General features: G+C 36.8%; 1 protein-coding gene and 1 long non-coding RNA gene across 3 annotated transcripts in view; one reads left to right on the forward strand and one right to left on the reverse strand.

Moving 5' to 3' along the window:
* Positions 1–700: 700 nt before the first annotated feature.
* Positions 701–15151, forward strand: part of LOC133636044 (uncharacterized) — a 32476-nt gene continuing 18025 nt past the window's right edge. The window contains exons 1-2 of the long non-coding RNA XR_009822168.1: positions 701–767; positions 6009–6033. This is a non-coding gene — a long non-coding RNA (uncharacterized LOC133636044). The remainder of the gene's footprint in view (positions 768–6008; positions 6034–15151) is intronic.
* The window catches only part of LOC133636042 (histone-lysine N-methyltransferase ASH1L-like), an 83517-nt gene continuing 73325 nt past the window's right edge, over positions 4960–15151 (reverse strand). Inside the window, exons 12-14 of one of the 2 annotated variants that reach the window (XM_062029645.1) lie at positions 13001–13101; positions 12764–12918; positions 4960–10149 (exon numbers count right to left, since the gene is read on the reverse strand). In XM_062029645.1, the coding sequence (XP_061885629.1) occupies positions 12778–12918; positions 13001–13101 (242 nt within the window). In that variant the 3' untranslated portion in view covers positions 4960–10149; positions 12764–12777. Of the gene's footprint in view, positions 10150–12763; positions 12919–13000; positions 13102–15151 lie in introns of those variants that run through there. The other variant, XR_009822167.1, reaches the window with a different exon arrangement.

Here is a 15151-nt window from a genome sequence, read left to right on the forward strand (position 1 = left end):
CGGCCTGTTTTTCTGCCAAATTATTGGAAACTCAAGACAGCCACAACATTATGTTCTTTACAAGTGTATGTAAACCTTTGACCATGACTGTACTTCTAAATCACTAATCCTCGCCTCCACGGCGACAAATAAAACTGTGTTTTAGGACTAGGAATAGCTAAACATGCTTCACTACACACCGTAGGAGGATTCAATAGCTAACCGCTAACAGCAAGCTAGCGCTCCTGAACATAAACAAATGGGTGGATCTACACAAATATCGACTGTAATGATACCAAGTACTACAGCCGTATATAGTCGGTACCACATGATCACATCAATAGTTTTTATCATCACAAAATAGTTTGTCATTTTTTTATTCTTTATAAACTCATGACATACGTCCCTGGATACAGGAGAACTGTAATTATGACCCTGTAACTACTTGGTATTAGATCCACAGCCACATTCGTAGTATTACCAAAAATGTATGCAACAACAGAAGAATAAGTGATGGTTGCAGAAGTGTAGATAGAACATGTTAAAACAGAAAGGAAGTAGCTATTGACAGTAAATGAAAAAAATAGATTAATAATCCATCCATTTTCGAAATCTTTGTTTACTTATTTACTACTGAAGGAGAAGTTGTCTAGTATGTTCACTATTTTATTTAATGTCAAAAGTGTTCTGTGTTTGCAGTAAGAAATGTGTGTTTATTGCAGGGGTGTCCAAACTTTTTCCCGTGAGGGCCACAGACTGACAAATCAAAGGATGCAGGGGCCATTTTGGTAATTATTTTCAAAACCAGTGTGATATATTTATAATCTTTTCAAAGAATGAGAAAATACAATTTCGATAGAAATTCCGTGTGAATGGTGAGGAGCCAAAGCAGAACTGAAGTGCTAGCAGTTAGCACGGTGGCCAGTTAGCGTCAAGTAACAAAAAATATGTGCTGGAAAAAAAAAGATAGCATGCCAAAGGTATTATGCTAGCAATAACATGCTTACATTTAGCGTGAGTGAAATACCAAAATATATGACACTGAGTGTCATGGCTGATATTGAGTTTGTCACTCGTTAGTCTTTGCTGTCATCCAGCATTGTGTTTATTTTGGTGTTGTCCAGCATCCCTTCACTTCGGTGCTCGTCCCTGCAGCATTCGTCTTTTGTTTGTTTGTTTTGTCTCTGAATAAATCTCTTTATACCTGCAAACTATCGCCTATCTTCTCCTGCGTCCTGAAAATCCCGACTGACAATCGTCAACATGCGACCCGAGCTTGACAGAATGTCCCAACCAAAAGTTCGAGAGGAAGGTGCGTGAAGAAATGGCATTGACCCAACTTCAGCCAGCAGAACTGAAATAGTCTTGATTATAAACACGGAACCGTCAAGGTGCTGCAGGAGACAAGAAAGCAGGAAGTGAAAAGTACAAAATGAGAGCGTTAAACATGGGAAAAAAACACAAATTCAGAATCAGACATGACAGATCATGACAGTGTATATCAGGGGTGTCAAATTAATTTACGATCGGGGGCCACATGGAGAAAAATCTACTCAAAAAATCACAGCAGGATAACTTAAAAATAAAGACAACTTTAGATTGTTTTCTCTGTTTAAAAATAGAACAAGCAAATTCTGAAAAATGTGCAAATCATAATGTTCTTTTTTTTTTTTTTACACTTACATGTTGCGGTTAATAGTATTCTATCTTTTTTTGTCGTTATTTTTACTTTCTGAATAAATTATGTGATAACGTTCATCAGTCAACTCCATCCATCCATCCATTTTCTACCGCTTGTCCCTTTCGGGGGCGCTGGAGCCTATCTCAGCTGCATTCAGGCGGAAGGCGGGGTAAACCCTGGACAAGTCGCCACCTCACCACATATATATACACAGTATATATATATATATATATATATATATATATATATATATATATATATATATATATATATATATATATATATATATATATATATGTATATATGTATATATATATATATATATATATATATATATATATATATATATATATATGTATGTATATATGTATATATATATATATGTATATATATATATGTATATGTATATATATACATATATACATACATATATATATATATATATATATATATATATATATATATATATATATATACATATATATATATATATATATATATATATATATATATATATATATATATATATATATATATACACACAGTATGTATGTATACACAGTATGTATGTATATATATACACAGTATGTATGTATATATATATACACAGTATGTATGTATATATACACAGTATGTATGTATGTGTGTATATATATATATGTATATATATATATATATATATATATGTATATATATATATATATATGTATATATATATATATATGTATATATATGTATATATATATATGTATATATATGTATATATATGTATATATATACATATATATACACAGTATATATATATATATATATATATATATATATATATATATATATATATATATATATATATATATATATATATGTATATATGTATATATGTATATATATATATATATATATATATATATATATATATATGTATGTATATATGTATATATATATATATGTATATATATATATGTATATGTATATATATACATATATACATACATATATATATATATATATATATATATATATACATATATATATATATATATATATATATATACACACACAGTATGTATGTATACACAGTATGTATGTATATATATACACAGTATGTATGTATATATATATACACAGTATGTATGTATATATATATATATGTATATATATATATATATGTATATATATGTATATATAGATATGTATATATATATATGTATATATATGTATATATATATATGTATATATATGTATATATATGTATATATATATATATATATATATATATATGTATATATATATATATATGTATATATGTATATATATATATATATATATATATATATATATATATATATATATATATATATATATATATATGTATATATATATGTATATATATATATATATATATGTATATATATATATATACAGGGCCAACACAGATAGACAGACAACTTTCAATACTCCTAATTCAAAGGTTATACATACTACATCATGTAATTTAAGTACAATTTTAAACCAACTAAAAACTGTCTGTATATTTGCAATTATTATTCAAAAATATTCAAAGCAAACAGTTGTTCCTGTTACAGTCACACACGTGTCCTTGCACCAACTGAGAAATAGTGCTGTTTACCCAGCACATAATTTTAATGTCATTATTTTACTGATTGTTGCGTTTTGGACTTTTAAACTATCGTCTGTGTCTGACATTTATATCCTAGCATGCTGTCAAGCTGTCATGCTTATCACTTGTGCGACTTCCTGTTGTGTGTGATAATCGACAAAATAAAAGTCAATGGTTTTAATTTTCAATCTATCAGGATAAAAAAGATTATATCAAAGTCAAATTACAGGATGTTATTTACCGTATTTTTCGGACTATAAGTCGCTCCGGAGTATAAGTCGCATCGGCCGAAAATGCATAATAAAGAAGGAAAAAAACACATATAAGTCGCACTGGAGTATAAGTCGCATTTTTGGGGGAAATTTATTTGATAAAAGCCAACACCAAGAATAGACATTTGAAAGGCAATTTAAAATAAATAAAGAATAGTGAACAACAGGCTGAATAAGTGTATGTTATATGAGGCATAAATAACCAACTGAGAACGTGACTGGTATGTTAACGTAACATATTATGGTAAGAGTCATTCAAATAACTATAACATATAGAACATGCTATACGTTTACCAAACAATCTGTCACTCCTAATCGCTAAATCCCATGAAATCTTATACGTCTAGTCTCTTACGTGAATGAGCTAAATAATATTATTTGGTATTTTACGGTAATGTGTTAATAATTTCACACATAAGTCGCTCCTGAGTATAAGTCGCACCCCCGGCCAAACTATGAAAAAAGCTGCGACTTATAGTCCGAAAAATACGGTATGTAGTTTGCTCATTTTCCTCGACTGGTGCACTAACTATGTGTTTTTTTTTTTACATGTGTAGCATCATCTACAAAGATACAAATAATTGCTATAGCGACATCTAGTGGACACATTTTTCTTTCATTCAAAAATTTCGGCTCATTTTTATACTTAGCAAACTCATCCCGCGGGCCGTATAAAACCCGTACGTTTGACACCCCTGGTGTATACCTTCTAAGTTAGCTCAAAAAGCTAACACGCTAATGTTAGCCTGGTAAAATGCTAACTGTAACATGCGCATACTTGCCAACCCTCCCGTTTTTAGCGGGAGAATCCCGGTATTCAGCGCCTCTCCCGACAACCTCCCGGCAGAGATTTTCTCCCGACAAACTCCCGGTATTCAGCCGGAGCTGGAGGCCACGCCCCCTCCAGCTCAATGCGGACCTGAGACTGAGTGGGGACAGCCTGTTCTCACGTCCGCTTTCCCACAAACATTTTTTGTCAGACTTCTCCATTGAACACGGCGGCCGAAATGATATACTCATCATGAACGGAGAAGTTAAACAGGACAATACTGCCATCTAATTGATAGCCACCGGAACACTGAAATTCAAGTATTTTTTATTTTTTTCTATGTAAATAAAATATGTATATATATATATATATATATATATATATATATATATATATATATATATATATATATATATATATATATATATATATATATATATATATATATATATATATATATATATATATATGAAATACTCGAGTTGGTGAATTCTAGCTGTAAATAACCACGCCCCCAACCACGCCCCACGCCCCCAACCACCCCCCACACCCCCGACCAAGCCCCCCACCCCCTACCCCCCACCTCCCGATATTGGAGGTCTCAAGGTTGGCAAGTATGAACATGCATCAAGTACCAAAATATATTACTGGAAAAAATTGTTTAAAATGCTGGCATGCTAACATTCAATCAATCAATCAATCAATGTTTATTTATACAGCCCTAAATCACAAGTGTCTCAAAGGGCTGCACAAGCCACAACGACATCTGCGGTACAGAGCCCACATAAGGGCAAGGAAAAACTCACAACCCCAATGGGACGTCGATGTGAATGACTATGAGAAACCTTGGAGAGGACCGCATATGTGGGTGACCCCCCTCCCCCCCTCTAGGGGAGACCGGATGCAATGGACGTCGAGTGGGTCTGACATAATATTGTGAAAGTCCAGTCCATAGTGGATCTAACATAATAGTGAGAGTCCAGTCCATAGTGGGGCCAGCAGGAGACCATCTCCAGCGGAGAGGGGTCAGCAGCGCAGGTCCCGACTCTGGACCCAACATTAGCATCCATCAAGTACCAAACTAAGACTAAAGTGTATACCTACAAAAATAGCAACAAAAAGCTTGAATACTAACGTTTGTGTCATTTGTCAAGTAACAAAATATTTGATGCAGTTTGTACGTGCAAAATTAGTACAGGCTGCATTTTGGACACCCCTGGTTTAATGTATCATAAGATTTTCTGTTAGAATAAAGCCAATAATGGCATTTTTTTATTTTTATTTTGAAATACATTTTGGTACCGGTACCAAAATATTGGTATCAGGACAACACTACTTCCGACTGTTTTTCTTATAGTGGAAGAGCGAGGAAAATGTCTCTTGACAGTAAAGGTTGCTGACCCTTGTTCTAGAAGCGCCATTAATAGCTGCCATGGTTGTTTTTGAAGGCAACCAAAGGAGAATAATTCCCCCGAGTCATCCTCAGCCCCCACCCCCACATTGTAGCTATGATTACACGTCCTCTATTGTGGGTCATTATGGAGGACAACACACTCCACAGCACTGCTTGGCCAAGCGTGGTTTAGTTCTTAGACATAAAATGTTTTTATTATAATTACTGGATAGAGAAGCAAAAAAAAAAAGAAAAAAAGCTGACTTTCTATGGTAATTGTGTTTTTTTTCCAGATGCATTGAGAGGCAGCAGGCAAAGGTAATACATGTCATGCAAACTAGATAAATAACTCTTTTTGTTGTTATTGTTGTACCTTTTTGCTATAAAAATCAGGAAAGGGAAGGAAAAATATATGCAGGATATGTAAACAGTGAAAATAAATTGCACTTTCTTGGCTTGTTATTCGTAAAATTAAAAAAAAAGCCACGCTACTTAGAAATGATAAGCACTGATTGTTTGACCAACAAAAAACATGCGTGTCTAAAAAAACAAAACAAAAGGTATACAATCACAGTCTAATGAAAGCTAATGTATTGGTCAGCGGTAAAAAACCAAAGCATAATGATTATATCTTATGTATATACTGTAGTAGTTTATGTTTTATGTACATTCACATGAAACTAGATATTAAATGCCCTTATAAAGTAAGACCTATCTAAGCATCTGTACACTAAAATAAACACCAAGGCGACTTAATAAAACATGACAAAGATATACTGTACTGTATGTATGTACTATGTAATGATAATAATAGTCCTTATCACAGGAGATATTGCTTTGATCGATACTCGACAGCATGGCATTTCTACGGTGGTACCTCTGTTTTCGTACGCCCCGCTTTTTGACGATTAATATGTTCGCGTAACATCTCGGGTATTGTACAACCAAGCAAAAAAATAAGCAACCGTAGGGCCAAAAAAAGTTGCAAGTGCCAACACTCGAATGAAGAAGGTGAGAAACACTATGAGAACTCGTAGCAAAATCCGAAAGTGAGGTCCCGTCTCTCTCTGATAAGAGTCTCCCATAAACTTGATGTTAAATGAAATGTTTGTTTATCCAATTAACCCTTGGGGAGCCCCCAAATATGGTGAATGTTAAAGGTCCCGGGGACCTGAACGGATTTCAGCCATAAAAGTTTTAAAAATAAGTCAATATTACTCTTAAATTGCTCGATATATTTCAGACCATGTCTATGTTTTAAGCCCTTTTTGTCAAAGAAATCCCAATTTTGTTATGGCAAAAACAAAGTATGCAATAATCGTGCAGGCACAATATTTTTGTAGCCACATTAATACAACTGTCATTTTTTTTAATCCTTATTTAACCAGGAAAAAAATCCCATTGAGATTAAAAAAAATATTTTTCAAGGGAGTCCTGGCCAAGAGGCAGCAAAGTTACACACTAAATTAGATGCACATTACATGTCACTACCAACTCACCAACATCTTTTTTATGACATCAAAGTTGTTGGCAAATTAAAGCAACTATGCGTCTAATATGAATTTATGGTACTCTATGGTACTCTGGCAGTATCTCCGGTTAAGAGGTCAAATTACACCTCTGATAGGATTTATACGTATTTCAAAAGGAAATGCTTGGATTCATTTGGTGTTCGTGGAAAAAGCGTTACAAAATAACAAGTTTACAGTATATCGAAAAATGGCTGCTATAAAAGGGAGTCAATGGGAGACAAAAGGGTCCCGGGGAGCTTGTGCTAAAAATAACTTACTGGATAATAGAGGTGTGGGAAATAATCGATTTTAGATGCATTGCAATTCGGACATGGAAGATTATCGAATCGATTAGTAAACGTCAATGATTGATAATCGATTTATTTATTGTAAATAAAGTGATGCAGACAGTTCTAAAATGTGTCTGACTGCAGTGATCCCACCAACTCCTTTACTATCTGGCACTTATGGTCCAGTTTTGCACACATTTTCATTAATTTATTAAATGTGGGAATTAATTTAACTGTTTTTTTACTCCCATTGATTTTTTTTTTTAATGTTGCAAGTGATAAACGCTTATTTAGTGAAACGAAAAGAAATGTAAATCTTCATCAATATACATAAACTAAAAAGATGCATCAATAATCGATTTTTAATCAAATCGTGAGGTGCACAAAGATTCCCACCTCTACTGGATAACGCAAATTTTGAGATCAATTCCTTTACAACTTCTGTGACCATTTTTTACCACTTTTTAAAATGAACATTCTGTTGCATGATGTTATCTTTGAAGGCAATAAAAAGACCCACAAAGGTCCCAGGTATTCCCAATGTTTGATCATATATATACACTATATTGCCAAAAGTATTTGGCCACCCATCCAAATGATCAGAATCAGGTGTCCTAATCACTTGGCCCGGCCACATGTGTATAAAATCAAGCACTTAGGCATGGAGACTGTTTCTACAAACATTTGTGAAAGAATGGGCCGCTCTCAGGAGCTCTGATTTCCAGCGTGGAACTGTCATAGGATGCCACCTGTGCGACAAATCCAGTCGTGAAATTTCCTAGCACCTAAATATTCCAAAGTCAACTGTCGGATTTATTATAAGAAAATGGAAGAGTTTGGGAACAACAGCAACTCAGCCACCAAGTGGTAAACTGACAGAGAGAGGTCAGCGGACTTTCTGCACAGTCAGTTGCTACAGAACTCCAAACTTCATGTGACCTTCCAATTAGCCCACGTACAGTACTCAGAGAGCTTCATGGAATGGGTTTCCATGGCCGAGCAGCTGCATCTAAGCCATACATCACCAAGTCCAATGCAAAGCGTGGGATGCAGTGGTGTAAAGCACGTCGCCACTGGACTCTAGAGCAGTGTAGACGTGTTCTCTGGAGTGATGAATCACGCTTTTACATCTGGTAAAATGATGGACGAGTCTGGGTTTGGAGGTTGCCAGGAGAACGGTACATTTCGGACTGCATTGTGCCGAGTATGAAATTTGGTGGAGGAGGAATTATGCTGTGGGGTTGTTTTTCAGGAGTTGGGCTTGGCCCCTTAGTTCCAGTAAAATGAACTTTGAATGCTCCAGGATACCAAAACATTTTGGACAATTCCATGCTCCCAACCTTGTGGGAACAGTTTGGAGCGGGCTCCTCCCTCTTCCAACATGACTGTGCACCAGTGCACAAAGAAAGGTCCATAAAGACGTGGATGACAGAGTCTGGTGTGGTTGAACTTGACTGGCCTGCACAGAGTCCTGACCAGAACCTGATAGAACACCTTTGGGATGAATTAGAACGGAGACTGAGAGCCAGGCCTTCTCCACCAACATCAGTGTGTGACCTCACCAATGCACTTTTGGAAGAGTGGTCCAAAATTCCTATAAACACACTCCGCAACCTTGTGGACAGCCTTCCCAGAAGAGTTGAAGCTGTAATAGCTGCAAAAGGTGGACCCACATCATATTGCACCCTATGGGTTAGGAATGGGATGGCACTTCAAGTTCATATGTGAGTCAAGGCAGGTGGCCAAATACTTTTGGCAATATAGTGTATGTGTTTCACATTGTTTTCTGCATGTAAATCTATAATTATTTTAGATAAAATGTGTTTTGTCTTCACATTATTGGGTGGACTTATATTATTTCCTAGGGAAATAATTGCGTTAGTTGTTGTACGGTTCGGGTTTCGGCGGACCTTTCGGGACGGGTTATTAATGAAAACCGAGGTACCACCGTGCTTAGAACCGCATCCTGTCATTTCTCACTGCCCTGGGACATTCTGATTGTCAATAAAACATTCTCAAAGGCAATCTGATGGAAATAAAGACACGTTTCACCCTCAGGAAGCAATACTGAAAATAGTTCAACATTCCTCGTGTTCATTGAGTTCTTTAGAAGACGGCACAACAAAAATATTATCTTTCTTAAAATTATTTTGCAGCGACGCCAACACCCCCGCGTTGTGTTCGCTGTCTGGTAGAGTAAATAGAAGAGCTTCTTCCCCTTCCTCAAGGTGCAATGTGACTTTGGAAGTTTCCTTTCTGACCTAGGTATCGCTTCATAAGCGTCCAGGTTTCACTCGGCTCAGTCTTGACGCGCACTTTGCTTGCGGAAGTGTGTCTTTTGAACCTCCACACAGTCTTTAGTGTCTTTAGTGCAAATTCATTTTCAGCTGGTCTGTTTTTTCCGTGATCCGCTCGCTCTCATTCTCTGTCTCGCTTTCATCCTTGGCTGCCCGGACAAAAGATGTGTTGCCATGGTTTCATCCTTTAAAGATGCTCGATTCAACATCTGCCACAGCGTGTCATGATGATGTCTTTCTTGCTTTTTTTTAATTGATCCTCTCCCAATGTCCAAACAGCACCTGTACATGTGTCCCGGCGGGGGACTGGTCCCCTTTTCCTGTCAGTGCTCACACCTGATAATGCACAGAGTGGAAATATTGTCAACACATCAGTTTACTTTATGTACAGCAAATATAAGGTTAGAGCTGAAAACTGTATCAAAATATACAAACCCCAAAACCAGTGAAGTTGGCACGTTGTGTAAGTCATAAATAAAAACAAAATACAATGATTTGCAAATCCTTTTCAACCTATATTCAATTGAATAGACTGCAAAGACAAGATACTTAACGTTCGAACTGGAAAACGGTGTTAATTTTTGCAAATATTAGCTCATTTGGAATTTGATGCCTGCAACATGTTTAAAAAAACTGGCACAAGTGGCAAAAAAGACTGAGAAAGTTGAAGAATGCTCATCAAACACTTATTTGGAACATCCCACAGGTGAACAGGCTAATTGGGAACAGGTGGGTGCCATGATTGGGTATACAAGCATCTTCCATGAAATGCTCAGTCATTCACAAACAAGGATGGGGCGAGGGTCACCACTTTGTCAACAAATGCATGAGCAAATTGTCCAACAGTTTAAGAACAACATTTCTCAACGAGCTATTGCAAGGAATTTATGGATTTCACCATCTACTGTCCGTAATATCATCAAAAGGTTCAGAGAATCTGGAGAAATCACTGCACGTAAGTGATGATATTACGGATCTTCCATCCCTCAGGCGGTACTGCATCAAAAAGCGACATCAGTGTGTAAAGGATATCACCACATGGGCTCAGGAACACTTCAGAAAACCACTGTCAGTAACTACAGTTGGTCGCTACATCTGTAAGTGCAAGTTAAAACTCTACTATGCAAAGCAAAAAGCTTTTATCAACAACACCCAGAAATGCTGCCGGCTTCGCTGGGCCCGAGCTCACCTTAAATAGACTGATGCAAAGTGGAAAAGTGTTCTGTGGTCTGACATTTCAAATTGTTTTTGGAAACTGTGGACGTCGTGTTCTCTGGAACAAAGAGGAAAACAACCATCCGGATTGTTATAGGCGCAAAGTTGAAAAGCCAGCATCTGTGATGGTATGGGGGTGTATTAGTGCCCAAGGAATGGGTAACTTACACATCTGTGAAGGCACCATTAATGCTGAAAGGTACATACAGGTTTTGGAGCAACATATGTTGCCATCCAAGCAACGTTATCATGGACGCCCCTGCTTATTTAAGCAAAACAATGCCAAGCCACGTGTTACAACAGCGTGGCTTCATAGTAAAAGAGTGCGGGTACTAGGCTGGCCTGCCTGTAGTCTAGACCTGTCTCCCATTGAAAATGTGTGGCACAATATGAAGCCTAAAATACCACAACGGAGACCCCGGACTGTTGAACAACTTAAGCTGTACATCAAGCAAGAATGGGAAAGAATTCCACCTGAAAGCTTAAAAAATTGCTCTCCTCAGTTCCCAAACGTTTACTGAGTGTTGTTAAAAGGAAAGGCCATGTAACACAGTGGTAAAAATGCCCCTGTGCCAACGTTTGTGCATTGGGTTGCTGCCATTAAATTCTGAGTTAATGATTGTTTGCAAAAAAAATACAAGTTTCTCAGTTGGAACATTAAATATCTTGTCTTTGCAGTCTATGCAATTGAATATAAGTTGAAAAGGAAGAAAGTATCATCCCTGCAGGACGAGGAACTAAACATGCTTCACTACACACCATAGCTCACCGGCGTCAAAATGTAAACAAATGACATTGGTGGATCTACACCTGACATCCACTGTAATGATACCAAGTACAGTGGCGTATCTCGTCGATACTACTATGATTATGTCGATATTTTTTGGCATCACAACAACATTTTTTTTTTTTAATTTATATTATGAATGTGACCAATGTATGATCCTGTAACTACTTGGTATCGGATTGATATCTAAATTTGTGGTATCATCCAAAACTAATGTAAAGTATAAAACAAGAGAAGAATAAGTGATTATTACATTTTAACAGAAGTGTAGATAGAACATGTTAAAAGAGAAAGTAAGCAGATATTAACAGTAAATGAACAAGTAGATTAACAATTCATTTTCTACCACTTGTCCTTAATAATGTTGACAAAATAATAGAATGGAAAATGACACAATATGTTACTGCATATGTCAGCAGACTAAATTAGGAGCCTTTGTTTGTTTACTTACTACTAAAAGACAAGTTGTCTTGTATGTTCACTACTTTATTTAAGGACAAAGTTGCAATAAGAAATATGTTTAATGTACCCTAAGTTTTTTTGTTAAAATAAAGCCAATAATGCCATTTTTTGTGGTCCCCTTTATTTAGAAAAGTATCTAAATAATTTTGGTGCTGGTACCAAAATATTGGTATCGGGACAACACTATGCCAGAGTCAGCCATAGCCCAGACCTAAATCCAGTAAAAAAAATCTGTGAGGGTCTTTTTGGGGGGGCATGAACAAGAGATCTGATAACATTTTGAGCACTTATGGAAGGGAAATAGTTGACAATAATGTCAAATGATGTCAGACTTCCAACCTATCAAGACTGAAAGTTGTAATAAAAGCAAAAGGTGCTTTTTGTTCTTACAATATGTGGTTAATTTTCAATGGAAATGCATGCAGTAAAGGCTTTAGTGACTTTATATGCACCGTGTGTTAAGTAGGTGTATTATGCCCTACTTGCCTCTGTGTGTTAGCTTATGAATGCTGAAGGGTCAAAAGTAAATCGTTGAGCCGTTTTCTCCTCTGCTCTCTGCTGGTATCTCCGACTTTGTCATCCACGCTGCCACCCTCCTCCTCCTCGTCTTCTCCTTCCTTTCCGTCCTGGCTGTCCGTGGGCTGCGGATGAGCAAGATCACAGAGTTAAACAAATGATTTGCTCATTATTCATCGTCTACTTTGCATGTTTTCATGCACTCACGCGGGGGCTGGCTGCGAGGGAGCTGGGGGTGTCGGGGCTCTCGTGGTGTTGGGGGTCACTGCTGGTGGAAACGGTCACCTCCACCACCCCCACTGGTACATCTGAGAAGTTACAGTGCGGTACTTTAGTGAAGGCGCTCCGGGAGGGAATGGAATCATGACTGGTCACAATAATAGGTACACCTTAAAGTATGCCTTTACAGAGATACAGTCGGGGTCAAAAGTTTACATACAGTTGCAAAGAACATAATGTCATGGCTGTCTTGAGTTTCCAATAATTTCCACAACTCTTGTTTTTTTGTGATAGAGTGATTGGAGCACATACTTGTTGGTCACAAAAAACATTCATGAAGTTTTTTTTTTTTTATGAATTTATTATGGGTCTACTGAAAATGTGAGCAAATCTGCTGGGTCAAAAGTATACATACAGCAATGTTAATATTTGGTTACATGTCCCTTGGTGGGTTTCACTGCAATAAGGCGCTTTTGGTAGCCATCCACAAGCTTCTGGCAAGCTTCTGGTTTAATTATTGACCACTCCTCTTGACAAAATCGGTGCAGTTAAGCTAAATTTGTTGGTTTTTCTGACATGGACTTGTTTCTTCAGTATTGTCCACACGTTTAAGTCAGGACCTAAAACCTTAATTGTAGCCTGATTTGGCCATTCCTTTACCACTTTTGACGTGTGTTTGGGGTCATTGTCCTGTTGGAACACCCAACTGCGCCCAAGACCCAACCTCCGGGCTGATGATTTTAGGTTGTCCTGAAGAATTTGGATGTAATCCTCCTTTTTCATTGTCCCATTTACTCTTTGTAAAGCACCAGTTCCATTGGCAGCAAAACAGGCCCGGAGCATAATACTACCACCACCCTGCTTGACGGTAGGAATGGTGTTCCTGGGATTAAAGGCCTCACATTTTCTCCTCCAAACATATTGCTGGGTATTGTGGCCAAACAGCTCAATTTTAGTTTCATCTGACCACAGAACTTTCTCCAGAAGGTCTTACCTTTGTCCATGCGATGTCAGATGAAACAAAAATTGAGCTGTTTGGCCACAATACCCAGCAATATGTTTGGAGAAGAAAAGGTATTGTTAACTTCTTCATTATCGCAGAGCAGCGTGAATCATTACAACAGTAATCATTACATCCCTAATTGTTGTTTGAAAACAGAATTTTAAAAAAAAACGGAGTAAAAACATGTCTAACAGGTCCTTTAATGTGTGCAGCAAGCTGTTGGAGATCTTTCATCAGTCTGTTGTGGCCAGTGCCCTGTACTTTGCAGTGGTTAGTTGGGGGAGCAGCACCAGCAAAACCGACTTAAACCGGATTGATAAACTGATCCGGAAAGCCGGCCAAACTATTGGCACGCAGTTAAAGGCGTTTGTGTCGGTGAGGGATAGGAGGACACTGGACAAACTGCTCGCCATCATGGACAATCCCGCCCACACACTCCACCAGACAATTGAGGAACAGCGGAGCTCATACTCCAACAGGCTCCTTCAGCTTCATTTCCCACAGTGTTCCATTCAAGAACTCCTTCATTCCGCACTCCATCCAGCTGTATAATCACTCGCCATGCAGCAATAGATGATATCTATCTATTACCTGACCACTTCTATGTTAGGTAGGGATGTCCGATAATGGCTTTTTGCCGATATTCCGATATTATCCAACTCTTTAATTACCGATACCGATATCAACCGATACCGATACCGATATAAACAGTCGTGGAATTAACACATTATTATGCCTAATTTGGACAACCAGGTATGGTGAAGATAAGGTCCTTTTTAAAAAATAAAATAAAATAAAATACGATATATAAATTAAAAACATTTTCTTGAATAAAAAAGAAAGTAAAACAATATAAAAACAGTTACATAGAAACTAGTAATTCATGAAAATGAGTAAAATTAACTGTTAAAGGTTAGTACTATTAGTGGACCAGCAGCACGCACAATCATGTGTGCTTACGGACTGTATCCCTTGCAGACTGTATTGATATATATTGATATATAATGTAGGAACCAGAATATTAATAACAGAAAGAAACAACCCTTTTGTGTGAATGAGTGTAAAAAAGGGGGAGGGAGTTTTTTTTGGGGTTGGTGCACTAATTGTAAGTGTTACTTGTGTTTTTTAGGTTGATT

The sequence above is a fragment of the Entelurus aequoreus genome, linkage group LG20 (genome assembly GCF_033978785.1).
Source record: "Entelurus aequoreus isolate RoL-2023_Sb linkage group LG20, RoL_Eaeq_v1.1, whole genome shotgun sequence".
Taxonomy (NCBI): domain Eukaryota; kingdom Metazoa; phylum Chordata; class Actinopteri; order Syngnathiformes; family Syngnathidae; genus Entelurus; species Entelurus aequoreus.